The 21,616-nt window shown below is 45.4% G+C and overlaps 1 protein-coding gene across 3 annotated transcripts in view; it reads right to left on the bottom strand.

Annotated features, from left to right (window-relative positions):
- SPTBN4 (spectrin beta, non-erythrocytic 4) overlaps positions 1-21,616 on the bottom strand; it is a 1,591,326-nt gene that overhangs the window by 665,728 nt on the left and 903,982 nt on the right. For all 3 annotated transcript variants that reach the window (XM_069644494.1, XM_069644495.1, XM_069644496.1), the window contains one exon: positions 9,863-10,619. In XM_069644494.1, coding sequence (XP_069500595.1) covers positions 9,863-10,619 — 757 coding nt within the window. The remainder of the gene's footprint in view (positions 1-9,862; positions 10,620-21,616) is intronic.

Raw genomic sequence — 21,616 nt, 5'->3', positions numbered from 1 at the left:
AACAACACCCATGGATGCTCTTATTGAAGTCATCAGAAATTGAAGGTCTTCACTGGAGAGCAAGGTACAATCTGTGAGGATGGAAGTGTCTCTGATAAGAGCAGACCTCTGAGGTGGTGCAAAGGGTTGGGGAAGTGGAAGACATACTTTCAGCTCTACAGAATAATTTGAAGGCACTGGCCACAGCACTGCAGATCCACGAAGTAAGAGGAGAAGACGTGAGGGCAAATCCAGGCAGTGTAATAGGCAGTTTCTGGCGGTCACAGAAGGCAAGGAGGGGCACAGTACTGAATTATATGTGGAATAGCTTATTGAAGAGACATTGGGTCTCATTATGAGTGTGGCGGTCCGGAAATAATGGTGTAGGTAGCAACGTACTGGCACCCTTTACAGACCGGCACACTCCACCTCTGCGGGTGGGGGCCGTTACGCCCGGGAGGTCTGACCTGCTGGGCGCAATGGCCCCGGACAGCAGAATTTTCACAGAAGCACTGGCACCGGTATCAAAGGTGCTGGTGCTTCCGTTAACCCATTCCCATCAGGGGAATGCAGTCTTCCCGAACCCGCCGCCTTATATCCCGGCCCGCCGGGACTTGTAATTTCCCGGTGGCACCAGGATATCATGCGTCGGATTTGGGGTTACGAGGACGGTGGCAACCGGCCTATAGCACTGGTGGGTTACCACCGTCTTTGTAATGAGGCCCATTATCTGTCAAGGGGCTGTTTGGTTTACAGTAGAGCAGGCCCACAGGGTTCCTGGCAGGAGACCGCTGGTGATCTGCATACATGGTCGGGGGTTCTAAGATCTTCATGTTTCCGTACTTCACACAGGAAGTTCAACGGTAACATAAATCCAATGAGGCAGTCAAGAGACGACTGGGGGAACTACAACTCAAATATATAATGTTTTAACCGGCCAAGTTAAAGGTCCTAGTTTAGGACAAGTCCTTCTTCTTCAACAGACCAGAGGGGGTGTGAGACTGGATAGAAGCACAGGGTCATGTTGGGAGAGACCATGGGTAAGAAATTGACAATCAGCGAATTAACGAGAGGGAGGATGTTTGACCAAGTTCAGCAACATCCACTGAGGTGATGCCAGCAGGCAGGGTGCTGGTGCATCGCGATGGCACCTTGACATTACCCGAAATGTACTGGACCTCAGCCCAGGAGATACACAGGGCACTGCACAGCTTGTTGTGGCAAATAAGCTGAGGGGAGGTGGTTTGTGTTATGTGGTGTGTGGGACTTGGGATCTTTCAACGGAAGGGGTGAATGTGGAACGAGACGACTGGTCCATGTTTTGGAGGGTTGGAAGTCCCTCAGAGCAGTCAACAATTTAGGACTGGTTCTGCAGGAGCAATGGAGGCTGAGAATGTGGTAGGGGGCGAGGAGGTGGTTTAGCATTGGGGTATATTGGTGGGGGAACCTAACCGAGCTAAGTGGTAGGCTAAGGGGCTTTACTCTTGTCTCCTCTTAGGCTGGAACATTTCCCGTGTATTGCTTGGCTACGTTGAGTCGTCCGTTTGACGGTGTTTGTTTGTTTGTTGGGTTTGAGATAGTTGGGGGAGGGGCGACAGATGCTTCTTAGGGTATGAAAATTGGAATGCAGGGAAGCAGGGGTGTATGAGATGGGGCGAGTTGGGAAAGGGAGGGAATCCAGCAAGGGGGAATATGGAGGGGCAGAGACTGGCACATTTCCCATCACAGAGGATTCTCGGGTTTGAGAAGGGACATGTATATAGTCTAATAAGGATATAATGGGGGAGCCAACAGTGAAGTTCATGTCCTTGAATGTTAATGGACTGGGGAACAAGATCAAGAGGTGGGCGGTCTATCAATCTTTGGGAGTCAACCTGAGGTGGTAATGTTACAGGAGATGCATCTTCAGGGCAATAACTGCCAATTCCTGGGGAGGAATCTGTACTCAAAAGTGTTACATGCAGGCTACGCGAGTGGCTCTTGAGGGGTAGCCATATTGATTAAAATGGCGGTCCACTGGGAGACTAAGCGAATTGCAGTGGATGACCAGGGTTGTTACTTATAATGTAATTGGGAAGATGGGCCAGGAGCTGGTCACCCTGGTCAATGTGTATGCCTCTCCCCCAGCGGAAGCCGAGGTGTTGCTAGTGGGGAGGGACTTCAACAATACAATGAACAATGAGGAAGATTAACACACCAGGGATGCAGTTTGGTATGCTTGGGCCACGAAGTTGCACAACTGGGCTGGGGCACTGGGCTTGAGGGATGTGTGGAGAGATAAACACCTGACAGGAAGACATTTTTTATTTCATTCAGGGGTGCATGGCTCATTGTCGTACATTGATTACTTTTTCACCACCAGTGATGGTGCGCATAGGGTCAATAGGGTAAAGGGGATGGAGTATCTCCCTAGGGGACTCTCAGATCACTCTCCATTGGTAATGGAATGGAGTCTGGGCAGGGACAGACCATGAAAGATGTGGTGGCTGCATGTTCATCAGTTGTCTCCTAGCATGGGGGACACTTTAGGGGCAACAACAGAAAATTATTTCACGGGGAGCGAGGGATCAGTGAATAGCTTGGTGACCTATGGGAAACTTACAAGACACTTATAAGAGGAACAGCCATGGCTGAGGTTAAAAAACAGACGAGGTAGACAATAAGGGATTAGGTCAAAGCGGAGGCCAAGGGGAGGGAATGGGAGAAGTGCAAGGGGGATGCCTCTGCCTGGGTACACAGGGAATTACACAGGACAGAGGACACAGTTAGGAATCTGGCACTCAATGAGGTGAGACACTCAAGTTGGCTGAGTAGAGGTAGGATATATGAACAAGGGGACAAAAGTGGCAGGATGCTGGCATGGATAGCTAGGTAGAAGGAACAGTAAAGATGGATAGCAGCCATTAGGGATGAACAGGGGTTAAAGATCAGGAGATTGCAGATACTTTTGCATCTTTATATGCCAAATTGTATGCAAAATTACTTGCTCGGGATGAGAGGGAGATGGTGACTTATCTGGAGGCCATTTTGCTACGGAGTGTTACATCAGCACAGAGGTAGATGTTAAAAGAGGACTTTATCATGGTGGAAATAGAACGCAACATAGTGCAGTTGCAGTCCGGAAAAACCTTTGGTCCTAATGGCCTCCCCATGGAGCTTTAGAAGACTTTGGAGAATAAAGTGAGTCATCATATGCTTGACATGCAGCAAGAAAGTAGAACCACAGGCAGGCTTCCCTCAGACCCGAGAGAACCCATGATAACTGTTATTCACAAAGAGGGGAGGGACAAAGAATTGTGCGAGTCATATAGACCAATTTCTCTTCCTAATGGGGAAGTCAAAAAATTTGCCAATGTGCTGGCAAATAGATTGTTAGTAGTGCTGCCCCACCTGATCCAGAGAAATCAGAATGGCTTCATACAGTGGGCAAATCAATGCGCCTTAATCTACAGAGACTGTTTAGTGCGGTTTGTTTGGCCGGCTAGCGACGGGAGTAAGGGGAGGCAATCCTGTCGCTAGACTCCTACAAAGCCTTTGACTCAGTAGTGTGGACGTTCTTGTGTGCGGTTTTAGTTAGGGTTGGATTTGGCCAGACGTTCATTGCCTGGATAAAGTTGCTGTATGACTCCCCGATGGCGAGGGTCAGGGTGAATGGCAGACTTTCGCCTCCTTTTGTCTTGCAACAGGGCACGAGGTAAGGTTGTCCCAATTCCCCCTTCCTGTTTACATTGATAATTGAACCTTTGGCAGAAGTGGTGAGAAGTGATCCAGTGTTCAGGGGTATAGGAGGCTGAGATGCCCATGTGAATAAGATCTCCCTCTTCGCCAAAGATGTACTTCTATATGTGAGCAAACCTGAGCAAACGTTTCCACTAGTAGAGGAATTATTCTGAATATGTGGTACTTTCAGTGGGCTACGGATCAATAGGGGGAAGTCAAAGTACTCAAGGGGGATCAAGAGATGCACGCTCGGTGGGGGGAACTCACAACTACCATCCATCCGTTTAGGTATCTGGGAGTCATGATCACAGGGTCCTCTGACAAGTTTTTTTGCTTGAACTGGGATCCATTGGTGGGAAGGTGGGCAGATCTTCTGCTGTCTCTCCTGGGCAGAGTGGCCCTGTTCTATATTATTGCATTCCTGAGATTTCTGTATATTCTACAAGCCTCATCATATGGAATACCTGCAGGAGAGTTTGACAAGGTGGAAAAGGGATTGAGATGTATGCTTGGTGGATTGGGTACCCTGAAGATAGCCTTGGATAAGCTGTGAAATTCAGTCGGAGAAGGGGGACTGAAACTCCCAAACCTACAGAAATACTTTTGGGCCATCCAGTTGGTAGCAGTAAATGATTGGTTCTTTGTCGAGGAGGGGGATCCGGCCGTCGGTAGGAAAAGAAGGGTAAGGGGAGTATGTGGTTTTAATCAGATTATTTAGATGGGCGATAGCCTGAGGAATTTCCTCAGCCAGGTTAATTGGTGGCTAATTATGTGGCAGACCTTAATGAATAAGATGAGAGACGGAAGTCAACTGGCCTTGGACCAACTACTGTGGTGGAACAGATTGATCCCAGAGTTGAAGGAAGTACAGCGCAGGAGAGGGTGGGCAGAAAAAGGGGGGCAAGTGGTTGGGGACATAGTTTATGAAGGGGGTGTAAGGTCATTCACAGACCTGAGAATGACACACGTGTTAACTTCCAATATGTTTTACCATTATATGCAACTCGGGCATGCCTTTAAATCTTGGCGGAGGGCAGAACTCATGCTTCCTTGGGACTCTCAGCTGTTGAGGCTTGTAACGGTCATGAAACTGGAGGGGGGGGGGGTGATCTCTATGGTGTATGGATGGATAGCTAGTACCACATCTATGCCACTAATGAAACTGAAAAATTGAAGGGGACCTGGGAGAGCGACTTGTGTAAGTTGGATGAAGGGGAATGGGAGAGTGCATTTGGTGCCATGAAGGGGGTGGCAATTGATTCAAGGTTTACGACCATAAACTTTAAGATGTTCGGTAGTGTATACTACACCCCCCCAAAGTTTGTACAAAATGGGTAGAAGGGACAATGATGTGTGTCCGAAATGCAAGATGGAGACAGAGACGTATTTGCACATGGTATGGACATGCCTGAAGGTTAGTAGTGTATGGAGGGACGTAACAGAAATCCTGACCACGTTAGTAGATGATGACTTGGATATGTTCCCAAAACTGTGCATTCTGGGGATGTGGGAGTACTCTTCTCTCACGGCACACAAAAGAAGCCTGACAGAACTGGTCCTTACATTAGCGAAGAAGTGAATCACAATGAATTGGGGGGGTGGGTCCTTCCCTCCAAATGTGGGAAGACTGGGTGCATAGGTGTACGGGCCAGGAGAAGCTAGTGTATAGAAATAGGGTGGGGGCGCAGAAACATGATAAAGTGTAGGGGAAGTGAATGCAGAGGGATTGGGAGTGACGAAGGATGAAGTGAGTGGAAGATCTTTATCGATGAAGAAACGAGTTTAGAGTGGAGGGTTGCCGGATTGAGGGAAGGAGACAAGGGAGCGGGGGACAGGGAATGGGTGCAAGTTATAAATTATAGGTCACGGGGAGTATTAGGGTGGGGTGCTCCATGTTGGAGGGGAATAACAAATCGGAAGAGGTGAAGGTCAATGGCAGACAACAGGAGTATAAGGGGACAATTCAAAATGTCATTTTTCCGAATAATGGTTGCAATGTATCCTGTTGTGAGGATCAGTAGTGCGTGTGATGTATGTAGTAAATACCAATAAAGAATGATTTAACAACAAAACAAATACAGAAACACAATCAAACATTTAACCTTGGTATCTGCCATGGAACAGCCTTGGAGGGTCAAACATCATCCAAGTAAGTGGGAGAAAACATAAATGGCCATGTTCATGGCATGCTGTTGAGTATGCAATTGATATTAGCTTCTGGGGAGAGCCTTGCACAATATAATTAATGTGAGTATTCTGTCACCGGGGACATTGGACCATGCTCTGATAGAAATTCTAGGTGCTGGAGACTGAACACGTCTATACTACTAGATAATCAAATTCATGATTCCTTGTCAGAAGTGATAGTCATTTCTGAATAGGAAAATTATAATTGAGGGACACCTACAAGTAATGTATGAAGAACTGGGGAGGCAGTGTGAAGAGACTTATGTATCACTCCTTTTAGATAGGGATGACACAGACACAAGTAGGGTTGCGAGTAATTTCTAAAGAACTACAACATATATTAGACACAACATCTTTGGATACTGCTTTCAAAACTGCAACACGTTTTATAGTAAAAGCAAGGTGAGACCACAAATAAAAGGCTAATTGAGACATTCTCGTAATATAAGATAAAACATGGATAAAACAATTAAAGACTAGACCACAGATAGTTTGGTGGTTATGAACAAGGAGATATCAATTTAGTATTTAGAGATTACTACCAAGCATTGCATAGGGTGAGGGTGACAGAAGTCAGGCACAGATGGGGAAATACCTCAAGGAAATTAGTTATTTACATTAGTGTGGGGGGGGGGTTCAAACATAGTGCATCGGATTACAGCCAAGGAGATAGAGACCACTGTTAAAGGGCTAAACTGTAAAGGAAGAATCATACAAATTCTGAAAGGTTTATTACACACAGACAACATTCCACCTGAATATATTAGCAATATTTTGGAATCTAGTGTTAGAAATTATGGTGAAACTGGGAAATGACCCTATAAACGGTTCAACTCATTGACCTATGCCACAGTGTAATATATATTTAAAATTCACGATGAAAATACTAGCTGACCGTTTCCAACTGGTTTTGAGGTTGGCAATAGATGCAGACCAGCTTGGATTTACAGTGGAAGTCATTCAAATAGGACATTAGGAGGCTGATGCACATAGTGTGGTCAGTCATGGAGAGCAAACATCAAGAATACCTCCAATTGCAGGATGCAGAGAGGGCATCTTGTACTTGTAGGACATTCAGCTGCTTGCTAGTTAGTTACGCACAAAGACCAGCATACATACAAACATAAATGGGACACAACAGTGTAGAATGGAAACCGTAGCATACTACATAATTTACCAAATGAGTCAACACCCTATTTCAACACCCTATGCCAAGAGCCAGAAGCAGCTATGATCAAAAAGATCTCCTGATTATCTGCCATTTTTTTATGAAGAGGGACAAGACAGGTTTGGCCTCTTTCACCTTTGTTTTAGCACTTGCCATGAAATAGAGGGAAGAAATGTATTGTAGATTAAAAACACAGTACATTCAAGTAGGAAACAACAGACAACATTGCCATTGTATGCATTTGACAGCCTTTCACAGTCAAACATCCAGATAGGTATCCTGGTTGCAGCCTGACTGAGTACACTGGTAGAAGCATACAATCACAGTCTTGGGTAAAATGTAAGCACAATTGCAAGCCAAATGGTTAATTCCAATGTTGGGAGGATAGTTTTTTTAAAATGGTGTAAAAGACTCATTGAGATTGTCTCTGTTATTCTACACCAATTATTGTTAAATTTATTGTGGGTATTTCTATTACTAAACAGGTGATTTCGAAACTTCATCTGGACCGGGAAAATGTCAATGCTTTTTCTGGTCCACCTACAAGGGGCTAGAGATGCCGGTGGGGGGCTATGTCCTTTAAACCCAAACGGCATGCATTTGTAATTCATGTACCAAAACTCACAAAGACTATCAAATACTAGATTGGAAAAACAGTATGGATATATATAGTTATGCACTTTACACCCTTTACAACCATCCAAAGAATTGGGACAAAAAAAAGAGACGGACAGCTCCACAGCAAATGGCTCAGGGCAAATTGTGAGACTTTAAAACCCCAGCCTGATGGTCAATGTAACTGTTTGGTACAAAAAGAGGTTATGGTTGGGAGAGGGCAACATTTAGTGAAAAAAATGTATTGAGAATGGTATCTAAACCATCTCAGACGTGTTTGATGATGAGTTGCAAAATCAAAAGTGAACCCAACACAAGAATCCCAACTGCCAAAGTAAAGGTCAGGCTTCTGGAAGTATTTGCAGGTAACGGAATTACTTAGAACCCTGAAATGCTGACAGAATGACCCTTGTGGAATTCCACATGTAAAGAGATACTTGGAAACAGTTATCAGGATGAAACTGCAGCCAAGCCTGATGTGAAGAGTTAACCAGGAGAAACACTACAGTGCTCACTGAAGAGCCAGAATGGGCAGAGATCCTGAAGGAACTGGGGGCAAATGTAAGAGATGCAGACATGTGGCTGAGGTTATACAATGTGCTGAACAGAACATATTGACTCATGGATCAGCACTGCAATTTAGGTGAGACCCGTGTCGGTACTGGCAGGAATACGAGCAAGCATATACATTGATACACACCTCATCAAACTGCATAGGGAGCTCAAGCCCTTAAATAAGTAATGAGAAGACAGGTATTCAACAACTGGGCTTATCAATATGACACATGGAGCTATGGGCAAAATATAGGAAGTGGGTGGACTACACAAGAGCCACTGTGCTCAGAGCCTGCTTTAGACACTTGATGAATACATTATTCGAAATAAGGAAGAGAGAACATTAAGTTTGTGCTCATCTCCTGTGCGCTACTTTCTAAATTGCTCAGGTCACCTCATTCACAAAGGTGCTGCCCCTGATCCTCTGCCGCCACATCCCCCCCGACTCCAACTCAACCTCAGTGAACTGCTCTGCGAAAATCACCTACCCGGTGCTTGCCTCCTGCTGTCTTGTCCCATTGTCCTATTTCGTGACAGTACACTGCCATTCCCTCCTAAATGTAGGCACTGCCTACTGTCTTCTCGCCACCACACACGTAGGTTTAGCGACAAGAGACCGACGCCTTCAGTCCCTTATCCCAGTGTCCTTTGCTCGACAGCCATTTTAAACACAACTCTCCATCTGCTTTCAGCATCCAGCCCTGCAGCAGGGCGCTAATAGCATCATTGATTATTGTAATTATTACATGTGCCGATGACATTTTAGACCTGTTTTAATTCATCTGTTTTAGCGTTGTATTTTTAAACTTGCTGCATGTTTTGTATTTGATGTATAATTGAATTGATGGTTATTTGTTATATTTTTCTTTTTGAAAAATGTTTGTGTAAGGCTTATTTTAGCCATCTGTACAAATAAATTATGACAAATAATTAAACAAATAGCAATATTGCCTTGAGCCCGGGAAATACTGCCCATTAAAAGCCTTTAGCTCTCCTTAAAGGCCCTCAATGTGCTCTGGCACAAAGGTTGGTTATCCTAGCTTTGTAGATGCTGCCCTTAGGTCATACCGGTCGTTATCATCCCTCAGACCACCTTAAATGCCCTTCTGCGCTGTGACATTTAACTTGGACTTCGAGGCCCATAGCACCCTGTACGGACCCAGAGACGGGGACCATAAAGCTGAATAATGACATTGCATCAATCTAAATAATTATACTAAATGCCAGTTTAGGAGAGATGCCATCAATAATAGTTAGACATCAAAAGTTATAATTTCTGTCATCAATCTTATAGGAGCACCCTAAAAATAATGAATGAAATATGAAAAAAAAGCACTTCAGTGAGCTAACTCTTTCGAGTCTGACTATTAAGGTACAAGGCCACCTGGGAAAATGTAACATAATAAAAATGCATTTATTGGTATGAAATAATTGTAAATAGTTTAGTGATGTACCAATGAGAAAGGATTTTTTTTAAAGACTGTCTAATGAAAAAGAAAATGTGTAATCTTGTTTTTGCACAATGTACTCCTGAATAAAGTAGATTAAATTAAATGTTTTAATTCACACTGATTGTGTCATTAGACATCCCCCAATCCAACATCAATACAATTACAAATCCATGATTATGCTACATACCTGATTGTTCAGGCAGGCCTCGGCCTGCTTAACATCACGTAGGAAAAGGTGGAAGATGTGTGACTGCACAAGCACTTCCCGCCTGCTCTCCCACATCTGCAGCAGCTTATTCCAGCCCACATCGAGCTTCTGCAGCCACTGCTGAAGGGACAGGTACGGGATGTCGGCCTCCTCCAGGGCCAGGAGATCATGCACCGCCTGGATTTTATTGTAGTCCTCTTCATAGTGATTGATGTCTTCTTTGAGAGCGGCATGCTGGTTGAGTAGCTTCTCGGCCTCCACCAGATTGGTGGGCAGCTCTTCGGCGGCCACAGCTGTCTGCGTCTTGACCAACCAGGTTAAGAAGTTGTCCAGGTCCTGAATGAACTGCTGAAGCCGGGTAGCCACTGTGAGAGAGTCCTCGCAGCCCTGCAGGGTACGCTTCAGGGCCTCCCACTCCTCGCTGATCTGCTCAAACTGCAGCAGGATGTCCATGGCTTGGGCCGGGTGGCTGTTGGCCAGGGCCTCAGCATCCTGCTGAAGTTCAATCAGTTTGGGGGCGATGGCCACCAGAGCAGCTTCCATGGTGGAGAGCTTCCTCTGCAGGGAGAGGACACCTCCCATGTCGCTACTGCTGTACTGAGTGGATTCAATGGCTTTCCGCTTATCGCGAATCTGAGACTTGGTCTCATTGCACTCCAGGAGGTAGTTCTGGATCCGGAGGATGGAGTTCAAGTTCTCCTTCTTCTTCTCCACAAGTTCCACAATACGGTTCCACCTATCAGGCCACAAACACAACAGAGGAAAGAAAAGATTTAATGAGCTATTCATATTGCAGACTCTAAATAGCACTACTTTCGAATTCAGTCAGAAGGTGACCTTCCAATGTTTTAAAAATGTTTTCAGAATGTACATTGAGTCATGAGAGACGTTATACACTTGTTTGTCATCGAGAAAATGATGGCTTCTCCAGTGGTGCAGCCACAATTGCTCTACAGGGTCGGCCTATTCATACACACACATGGCTAGAGCAGCCGTCTCTCTAAGCTAGGAGACATAGATACATTTTTCATGCTTCTTGAGAGGCTAATGTTTGAGTGTACCGAGGCTATCTTCAGTGCTTTGCAAATAACAAATAACAGATATTACAGTTATCCAACTATGAACCCTCATACTTGTTCTGCCCTGGCTCTGCTCTCCCCATTATTCCTTCTCTGTATTATTTTTAACAACACTCTGTTGCTTGGTAGGCATGGTCATACTATGTTAATTCCATGCATGCACACACTAGGTAAATGGTTTCTCTTCTTTTGCAAAAAAATAATCTGCAGGTAAAGTAACTGCTGCGGGTTAAAAGAACGGTTGCCAATAATGCAGAAAAACTGCTTCCTGCTCTTCTCCTCCAATTCCTCCAATGACACTCTAGGTTCATAACAGAAATCAACCAATTAATTGTTACTTTTTTAAATACCTTTATTTTAAAGATTTGCCAACACATAAGAGGAAAACAAATGTTAATGAATAGCAGCAACACATGATCTATTATAGGGTGTCACAGATGGCACACAAATTAGACTATCATGTCTAGTGTTGAACCTCATCCCTAACTCAGGTATCCATAACCACTGGTTAGTACTACTGTAGGCTGACCGTTACTGTAAGGCTGATGTATACTATGGGTTATGACCTAAAAGCCAGTTGCCTAAACTCTGTCAGGGACTTCCAAACTGTCTCTACTCTACCCATTTAATAGTGGTCTAATGGGGTTGTGGAAAGTGCCTTGCAAGCACTCTGATAGCTTCATTCTTCATCTATCACACTCAATTTCACCTCTCCCTTTACTACCCTTTCTGCTGGTCTACACTGACTGATTCCTCCCACCACTCCTCTCTCTCTACGATGTTCCTACTCCTTCTAGATACTGCTTCCACAGTTACTCATCGTTATACACTTATACGCCTTCCTTGACCACTCTAAGACTCCCTCCGCCACACTACTACCACTCCCTCCTGCACTACTCAATCATCCTTCTTCCATACAGTATCATTTGCTTCCAAGACACTCATTACACTACCTTATCTACACACCCAGCACACAAACACACACGCTCAAACTGTAGAACCACATTCACTCCATAACCAACACCTCACCTGCTTCACAAATTCTTCACAAGCCGCTGCTCCCTTCTTTCTCCAGTACTACCCAAATAGTTTGAACACAATTATTCAAATTACCTAATTGACCAAAAGTCAAGGGTCCGAATTGACCTTTGCACAATTGACCGCACACACACACACACATATATATATATATATATATATAACCAATATATGTGATCAAGCAACGGGATCGTTGCGAAACGCGTCAGCTCTGTTATGCCCTTAATAAAACTGGATATGGCATAAGTAACTTTGTTGGCGAATGGTGGATTTATTTTGAAGATTATTTTGACATCCTGACCGCTTTGAGTGCCGTCCTTGTTGGAAAAGTGGAAGTATCTTTTCCTTTTGTTTTGAATATATATATATATATATATATATATTGGTTTTATACATATATGTGTATATGTATATATATATATATATATATATATATATATAAAATGGGGGTTACGGGGGGTTTCCCCTCGCATATATGTAACAATTGACCTTCACAATTCGGTCAATTGTGCAAAGGTCAATTGTAATTCGAACAATTGTAGTTCAAACAATTCGTATACAACCCTTTCTCCTGCTGGTCTCTTGGTCAATCTCTACCTCTGACCTCACCTGAAAATCCCACACTTCCTGTTTCTTGTCCTGAGTTTAAATCCCCCCCCCCTTGTGAGGAGGGGTCACCTTTCCCTGGCCTTTCTTTCCCTGTCTTTCCTGGCCGTGGTGTGTATATGCAAGAGAAAACATTTAAAAGGTGTCTATGCCCTGCCTACTTTTTCAGGCCATGAATAGCTGGGATTCCAAGTGTCCATGTTCATTCTCCGAGTCCCTAGGGCTTTAGGTCTCCCAGTAAGTCTCTTATAGGGAAGGGTTACACTTCTATCTTCTTTGCCTTATGATCTAGGGGGGTCTTTTTATTCCAGAGTGGACTTGCTGTTGCATCGGGGCAGCTATGAGGTCACTGTGCAAAATGCTGCCTACTCTCTCTTTGCTGCTTGTCGGTGTCAGTCCGAGACACTGATGTTTGCTGCCGCTGCTCTCACTGTGCCTTTGGGGGTGATTCACTGATGCGTTACAGGTCATTCTGTATCTCTGGATGTGTTTTGTGGGTTCGAGACAGAAAAAGAGAAAGACTGGCAGTTATCTTGTACAAGTAGTATGGTTGGAGTTAACAGTGGTCTGAATCATGCTAACATTTCAGCACAATTTGGAGCCCTGTCTGCTGCCACCGTCCACCTCAGGGGTAGGTCTAGCTCTGGATGGTTCTCTGGTAGGCCTACTACCCCTGGCAGAGAGGGGTTCCCGTCCCCATGTGACAAGGCCACATTATTGGCCTTGTCACACACCTCCACTCTTCCCTTCCTAAGTCTTTGTCTTCGATTCCTCCCTGTGGACTATCTGACTTTGGGCATCATGACAAAAAGTCTAGATTAGCTTGTTTTGTACCTCCCCTGTATTCAGCCACGAGTGCAAAGGCCAGAAATACCCACAAGACTCTAGAATAGGTATCTTTGTTCCTGGCCATCCAGACTAGTGGGGCATAGTCTGGCACTGGTTTAAAACCTATACCAGTGCTTCCTCCAGACAGACCTGTAGAGGAGGTCCCAGATATGGCCTGCACCCCTGCCCCCCATTGTGAATTGCCAGTAAAATACTCTGCAAGGTATGTGACGTATGAGGAGCAACTGAACCAACAGAGAGCCGCATTGGGCCTCTGGCCTGTGTACATTTGAAGATCAGTACCTGTTGAAATGCCAATAAGCAGACTGACCTGGGCAGCACGGTACCCAATCAGACAACCATACCAGCCGCTAATACGAAACGATGTGTATTTACAGACTGTCCATGAGGAGACACAAAGAGCCCTAATGGAAGGCAAACGATGATGAGGAGAGGGCCTGGACAGACTAACGCATGAAAAAAGGCAACATGCGAATGCGTGTATCCACGAAAACAGGTGCAAGAGACACGAAGGACAACACAATGTTAAAACATAAGAAACGTCATAGCGAAAGAACCAAAATGAAAGAATCGAACCTGTTAAACGTATGTAAATAGGCTTGAAACGCAAGATGCTAAGAAATCGATACTGCTTGCAATGCTTAGTAAAAGATAGAGCGGCAAGCGCCAACCGTATATCTACCTCAATAAGGCACAATGTACACGTGCGAATCCATTTGGTAAAAGCAGAAGTACGACCAGGCGGCCAAGGCCTAACTGGTCGGAATTCATATCCAAGCCCAAGCCAGGGGAAAGAGCGGAATCGAAACTCAACAAAGGACGGCTCAGGCCTGGGAAATCGAGGTCAACCCAAGAGAGGGAGGTGAGCTTCAGCTAAGGAGAATCGAAACTTCAGAGCATACCAGCCTGCCCTGTGAAGGTCAAGATAAGGAGGCCCGGGCAGGTGGTGGAGCTACATGGAGAATTAAATACACGAAAAGCTGGAAACGGAAGCAGATTCACAGTGAACCAACACGTGACCAGCCAGGCGCGAAGATGTACCACTGTCTGATGTCACCCAGATCCAAGGGGTGCCATAACTTTTCCTGATAAGAGACTACAGTTTCGAGGCCTTCCTTAGCCAACTAATTGACACATCGCCCTAAAAACCACTGATTGATCGAAGGGAGACAGGGTGAATCTTGAGACACAAGGCACCTGGGTGTCCATCCTGCATGCTGCTTATTGAAGTTGAGATTTATGGTTAGGGGTGTAACTTGCCCAATCACAATGGACCATGTAATCTAGGGTCCTATAGACACTGTAACCAATAGGATGTTGTACTTATAGTGACGTCCATCACGTGTGATGTAGAGGGATGGGCGTAGACGCCCACCAGATAAGAGTTAACCAATCCGCATGCTCTATTGTCATAAACAGATATAACACCTATACTTAAGTTACCTTTCCTAACCAATTATATTGCATGATGATTTTTTGTAGAATTAGACATCAATGATGACGAGTTTAGCCTATAAAAACGGCTGTTGGACTAAAGTTCGGGGAAGTCGGAGCGAGACAGGTGTTTACAATTCTGCTGATTTCCATATGCTGATGTATGTATCACTAAACGGACTTCCCTTTGCCAATTTACTGAGTCCTGATTTTTGAGATGTGCTGGAGCATGTGAATCCTGCACCCTGTCCTCACATGGTGCAGCTATCCAGTATTACAAGTTCTCGGGGGTTGAGTACTGACCAATGGACCCGTCAGTAATTTCCTCTCCTCGTGAACACTTGGTAGCGTGAGGATGGTTTCGGTCATCGATTATTGATAATTGATTAATATAGTTATAAGACACCCTTAGACCGACGTCACAAAGTAACTCTGGGCCTTCGGTTACATCACCAGTCCTTTCGCCATTCCGGCTGAGTAGGCCGAGAAGCTCCCCGTGGACAATGATAGAGTAAAGAATTTCAAAAAAATCTGCAGTGGGTGTGAATATATTATAAAGGGTTAATGACTCGAGTATAAAAAGAAAAACATATATAAAGAGGAATACCGGGGGGGAACCTGAGCTAAAACGAAAAAGAATACCAGTGGGGGGGACACTTGAGAGAAAAACGAGATTTCGCCTTGTTCCTGCGCTTTAAAGAGTGGTCAGAAGGAACGTGAACCCAGAGCCCACAGAGGGGGGACAATTTAGGCTACGATTAGGTTTAAAGACGGAATTAACAGGTTCGTTCAAATCCCATGGTGGGATTCGTTCAAATCCCACTGATTGATGGAAGGAAGGAAGGGTGAATCTTCGGACACTAGGCACCTGGGTGTCCATCCTGCATGCTGCTAATTAAAGTGGAGATTTATGGTTAGGGGTGTAACTTGCCCAATCACAATGGACCATGTAATCTAGGGTCCAATAGACACTGTAACCAATAGGACATCGTACTTATAGTGACGTCCATCGCGTGTGATGTAGCGGGATGGGCGTAGACGCCCACCAGATAAGAGTTAACCAATCCGCATGCTCTATTGTCATAAACAGATATAACACCTATACTTAAGTTACCTTTCCTAACCAATTATATTGCATGATGATTTTTTGTAGAATTAGACATCAATGATGACGAGTTTAGCCTATAAAAACGGCTGTTGGACTAAAGTTCGGGGAAGTCGGAGCGAGACAGGTGTTTACAATGCTGCTGATTTCCATATGCTGATGTATGTATCACTAAACGGACTTCCCTTTGCCAACTTACTGAGTCCTGATTTTTGAGATGTGCTGGAGCATGTGAATCCTGCACCCTGTCCTCACATGGTGCAGCTATCCAGTATTACAAGTTCTCGGGGGTTGAGTACTGACCAATGGACCCGTCAGTAATTTCCTCTCCTCGTGAACACTTGGTAGCGTGAGGATGGTTTCGGTCATCGATTATTGATAATCGATTAATATAGTTATAAGACACCCTTAGACCGACGTCACAAAGTAACTCTGGGCCTTCGGTTACATCACCAGTCCTTTCGCCATTCCGGCTGAGTAGGCCGAGAAGCTCCCCGTGGACAATGATAGAGTAAAGAATTTCAAAAAAATCTGCAGTGGGTGTGAAGGACCCGCCTTTCCAAGCATAACCCTTCTCATTCCCACGGGCAGCGGATCGGACAAAAACGTTAAAAGCGGGAAAAGGAAGGGGCGGTGATCCTGAAGTTCCAGAGAGGAAAAGAGGCGATCGGTGAGTGAAACAACGAAACTCGTTACCTTGTCAAATGTCTCATAGGCATTAGAGTAAGTAGGGGAAAGGTAACGGAGGGTGGCAGAGATAAAATAAAGTAGCTAGAGGTAGCTAGAGGTAGAGTAGACGATATATATTTAAAGGGTTAATGACTCGAGTATAAAAAGAAAAACATATATAAAGAGGAATACCGGGGGGGAACCTGAGCTAAAACGAAAAAGAATACCAGTGGGAGGGACACTCGAGAGAAAAACGAGATTTCGCCTTGTTCCTGCGCTTTAAAGAGTGGTCAGAAGGAACGTGAACCCAGAGCCCACAGAGGGGGGACAATTTAGGCTACGATTAGGTTTAAAGACGGAATTAACGGGTTCGTTCAAATCCCATGGTGGGGTATTAATTAGAAGGCAGGTACATGTATGACCAGCTGGTGTCTGTCTAGTCTGTCAAGTGTCCGTCATAGGAGTCTTACTGCATGTTAAATGTACAACAATTGTATTGGTGATTGAGTGAAATGCATTTTGGCCTTACGCGATTCTGTAACGAAGAGGGAATCGCCAGTGAATTGATGCTTTCTTTTGAGTTAATTGATGGTATACATTTTGGCGGGAAGAAGTGGATTGGAGCTTGCGGTTGTGGTGCTCGCTCATACTAATGGGAAGATTAAAATATTGTGTAAATATTGTTGGTGTCGAAGTTAAAAAATGGAAGAGGTTACCCCACTTGCGCACTTGTGCAAGCAACTGCCCAAGCCTGCAATAAAATTGAAGAAATATAGCCAGGAGTGGGTTAAGGGTACTGCCAATAAGATGTTTATGCCTTGGCCCCAGAATGGGTCCTTGTCTAAGGCTGTTTTACAGCACATGACAACCTTCCTACATGCCACATATACTGGCAAGAAGCTTGAGAAATGCCTTGCTGTTCTCGAACTTTGGAAGAACCACCTGCAGACTGGATATTAAATGTATGCATGGAGGAGGGTGAGATGCCTACCGCGCCACCAGCCCCACCAGAACCAGTCATTGAGGGAAGCAAATCACAGGGTCTATACCCGTTACGAGAACTCAAAGCAGCCACAGGGTACAGTAACCCCGCATAGGAGTCACCTACATGTGTTAGTGACGAAACTAAAGAACAGGAGCAGTAAATTGATTTGGCCTCCACAGTCCCGAGGGACAAGGAGAGGCGTGGCGACAGTAGTAAGAATCAGGCACAGGCTAGTGCACCTCTCGATAAAGAGAGAGAGGGAAAGAAGCGGAAAGGAAGTGATGAGACAGCATTCGTGAAAGACGAATGGATGGGAGGACAGATACTATTAAAGCTAGATGGAAAGGGAAGTGATGATGTGCGGACGAGAGGAAGGCACGATGAAGAGTAAAGAAAGGAGAAAGAAGCAAGGGACGAAAGGACGAGAAAGAAGGATAGATTAAGGCGAGAACAACTATATCGCGAAGAGCAAGGAATACCGCTCAGTCGCACACAGTATGCAGCCTATGAAAAATACAGGCTGAACATGTTAAAGTTGGAGGAAGAAAGGAGAGTGCATGAAAGGAAGGTGAAAAAGCGGGAAGAAGAGGAGAGTAGAAGGGCAAAGGAACGTAGAAATGAACGAATGAGAGAAGTAGATAAGGCTAGAGAAGAAGTGAAAAAGCGAAAGGAGATAGATGAGGAATTGGAATGAAAACGCAGACAAAGGGCACAAGATTTTGAGTATTTGGAGCGGGTAGTCGTTAAACCCAATCCTACAGTAGGATGGGAAGACATAGAAGAATTCTTTCCTGCAAGCGATGCGATACCAGGTACAAGCAGGATAAATATTGATGATGACCTCGATACCAGAAGCATCGGGGAAACGATTGATGAAATATATGATGAGATGGGACTAGAAGTAGCCTACTAAGGGGGAAGGGAAGATGAGCGCTTAGCGAGCACTCAGCTATATGACACTGGGGATGTTACTCGAAGTAGTAGGAGTAGGGGACTGTCCCTAGATAGATTAGAAATTGGACAGAACGAAGATGATGCAACAAGTTGTATAAACTGGGAATATTCAGAGTCTGACTCCGGTGGGGATACGGAGGACGAGGCACAGGAGGAAGGGAGGCGATGTGAAAAGCCGCTCCCTCGAGTCCAAGGGGTACGATGGTCTGAGGCCAGTGAATCTGAACCTAGGACATCGAAGCCTAACAAGGCACATGGCAAACGTGAGGGAACACCCCGCGATCAGAGGGCGGAGCCAGCATCCACCTATACAGGCAGATTAAGGGCATTGCCGGGTAGACGGCAAGGTGGTAATACTGCCCGTCAGTAGACGGGAGGAGTGGGGTGAAAGAAAAGGAAGATTGAGCCTTTCAATTCCCGCTGCTAGAAAAAGGGGGAGTGAGGCCACAATACATTCCATGGCCACACATGGACCGAGAACACTTAAAGAATAAGCTTCCAGTGCTGACATTGGGGGCTGGGAAATGGATACACGAGTTAGAAAAGATGACCGGGGGAGTCACCTTAGCTATAGGGGACATCAAGGGCCTCCTGATCGCCATACTTGGTGAAAGGGCTGACGATGTGTGGAAACGGGCTGGGTATCCAAGGGTAACGATATCTAACACTACCCATGATGGAGCACCGTTTAATAATTGTCGAGCAGCAGTGCGGAAAGCGCTGTGAACGCTGTACCCAGACGCATCGGAAATGTGAGCTATAATGACTCGGAAAATTAAAGAGTCAGAGGATCCGTTGATTTATATCCAAAATTTTCAAGACGCGTGGGTGCTCGAAACGCATGAGCCTTGGTCAAAGTCTATCCCTGTCTTCTACCACATACTGTGGCAAGGGTTGCCTGAACCGGTGCAAAAACAGCTCAAGAAATTGATAGGGATCGAAGGCAAACCGTGGGCCGAAATTCAGTTGACAATTGCACACTACTGCAGATTGTTACAAGAAAAGAACCGAAAAAATGAAGCAATCCGTAAGGGGGAAGAAGCAAAGCTGGTACAAAAGAAGCTCTCGAAGCATACTCTCGAGGGAGCCATGTTGACCAGCCCAGCCCAGCCCAGCACGCAGCAAGTAAATAACCAAGCAAATACGGGATATTACCCGAGGGGTAGAGGATTTAGAGGAAGAGGATGACAAGGTGGCCAGGGAGGTTTCCATGGTAATCAGGGAGGTTTTCAAAATAACCAAGGCGGATTTCAGAATGAACAGATGAGCGGTCAAGCCATTCCGGATGGGCAGATGGTCCGACCACCGCCAGTATGCTGGCTGTGCAGAATGACAGGACATGTGGCGCGCATGTGCAGAAACCAAGGCATGTGACAAAATGGCCAAGGAATGGGAGCAGGTATGGTGAATCAGCCTGCTGCCCCGCAACAAGGCAGTGCGCAGGGCCACATAGTGCAGCAGCAGGCAGCAAGCTTGCAGCAAGGTGCACAACAAGAGTTTCAACCCTCAAAAATGGGGAACTTGCAACAGGGACAGCCCCAACAGGCACCGCCGCCGGTGCCACAAGGAATGAACAATGGAGGAGGAACCAACCCCGGGAATGGGGGTATTCCACAAACTTACAATGGGCCGAACCTATACATAAAATAGGACAGCTCACAGGAAAATCTGATGTGCTCTATCCTATCGGTGACACCAGACCCCAATAGAGAACCCAGGGTAAATGTCACCATAGGGGGTAAAGAATATTCCTTCTTAGTTGACACGGGTGCGACGCGTTCGTACATACGAGAAGGCAAGTTTTCCTTGTCCGGCGAGGCTATAGATACTCAGAGTTTCACTGGTCATAGCAGAGCTCCCTTTACAGACACACTCCCAGTCTCAGTGGAAGAGCGTGAAATGAATGTGCCCTTATTGTACTCACGTCAGTCCCCAGTAAACATCATGGGTCGAGATTTGATGACAAAGTTGAATATGACAATTCCGTTTACTGAATTTTACTGGTGCGCTATTATCGCCATTGAAGAAGGGTATCGAGTGACTGACGTCACGGATGACGATCTGTTCGAAGAACATCATGACTTAGAAGAGACAAGAGTGGAAGTAAGTCTCATATTCTGGGTCAAAATGATCAAACGAGAAGTGCCACAGAGAATGATGCTGGCGATGGTACGTCCAGAATACTTTGAGGAGGACATGGCCCAGGTGCCTGTCGCAGTATGGACAACAGGGCCTTATGACGTAGGACTCCTGAAGGGGGCAGGAGAAGTGAAAAGCAAACTAAAGCCAGGAGCGATCCTACCAAGAGCGCGACAATATCCCATGTCCAGAGAAGCGGATGAGGGGATTGCGAAGACAATTTCTGCCATGATGGAACAGGGCATCCTAGTGACGTCAGAATCACCCTGTAACACAGTGATCTATCCCGTCAAGAAATTGAAGGGCGGGTCTTGGCGTTTAATCCAGGATTTAAGGGCATTAAACAACATTGTCAAAGCTGAGTTCCCTCTAGTTCCTAACCCGCCTACAATTTTGTGTAACATACCCACTGAGGCAAAATATTTCACGGTAATCGATTTGAACAATGCATTTTTCTCAATTCCGCTGTACCGTGACTCACAACACTTGACATCGTTTATGTTTAGGCAAATGCGCCTGAAAAGCACGAGGCTGCCACAGGGGTATTGTGAGTCCCCATCCATTTTTAACAGAGTCCTGCAAATGGACCTAAGCAATATTGCGGTAGACAGTGTTTTTTTGCAGTATGTAGATGACATTCTGATCTGCAGCACCACTTGAGGAGCAATGCAGGAGTAACTATGTCCATCTACTAACGATACTAGCTGAGAAGGGGTACAAAGTTGATAAAGAAAAGTTGCAATACTGTCAGCGGGAAGTGCTGTACATAGGGCAACTAATCTTTCATGAAGGGAAAAAGATAACCCCAGAAAGGGCTGAAGCCATCATGAACACGGCCAAGCCACGCACGATCAAGCAAATGCAAAGCTTTTTAG

This window comes from Ambystoma mexicanum, chromosome 2p (genome assembly GCF_040938575.1).
Source record: "Ambystoma mexicanum isolate Mex_15411 chromosome 2p, UKY_AmexF1_1, whole genome shotgun sequence".
In the NCBI taxonomy this organism is placed as follows: Eukaryota; Metazoa; Chordata; class Amphibia; order Caudata; family Ambystomatidae; genus Ambystoma; species Ambystoma mexicanum.
The sequence above is the reverse complement of the archived record's forward strand: the minus strand, read 5'-3'. Positions and strand labels throughout refer to the sequence as shown.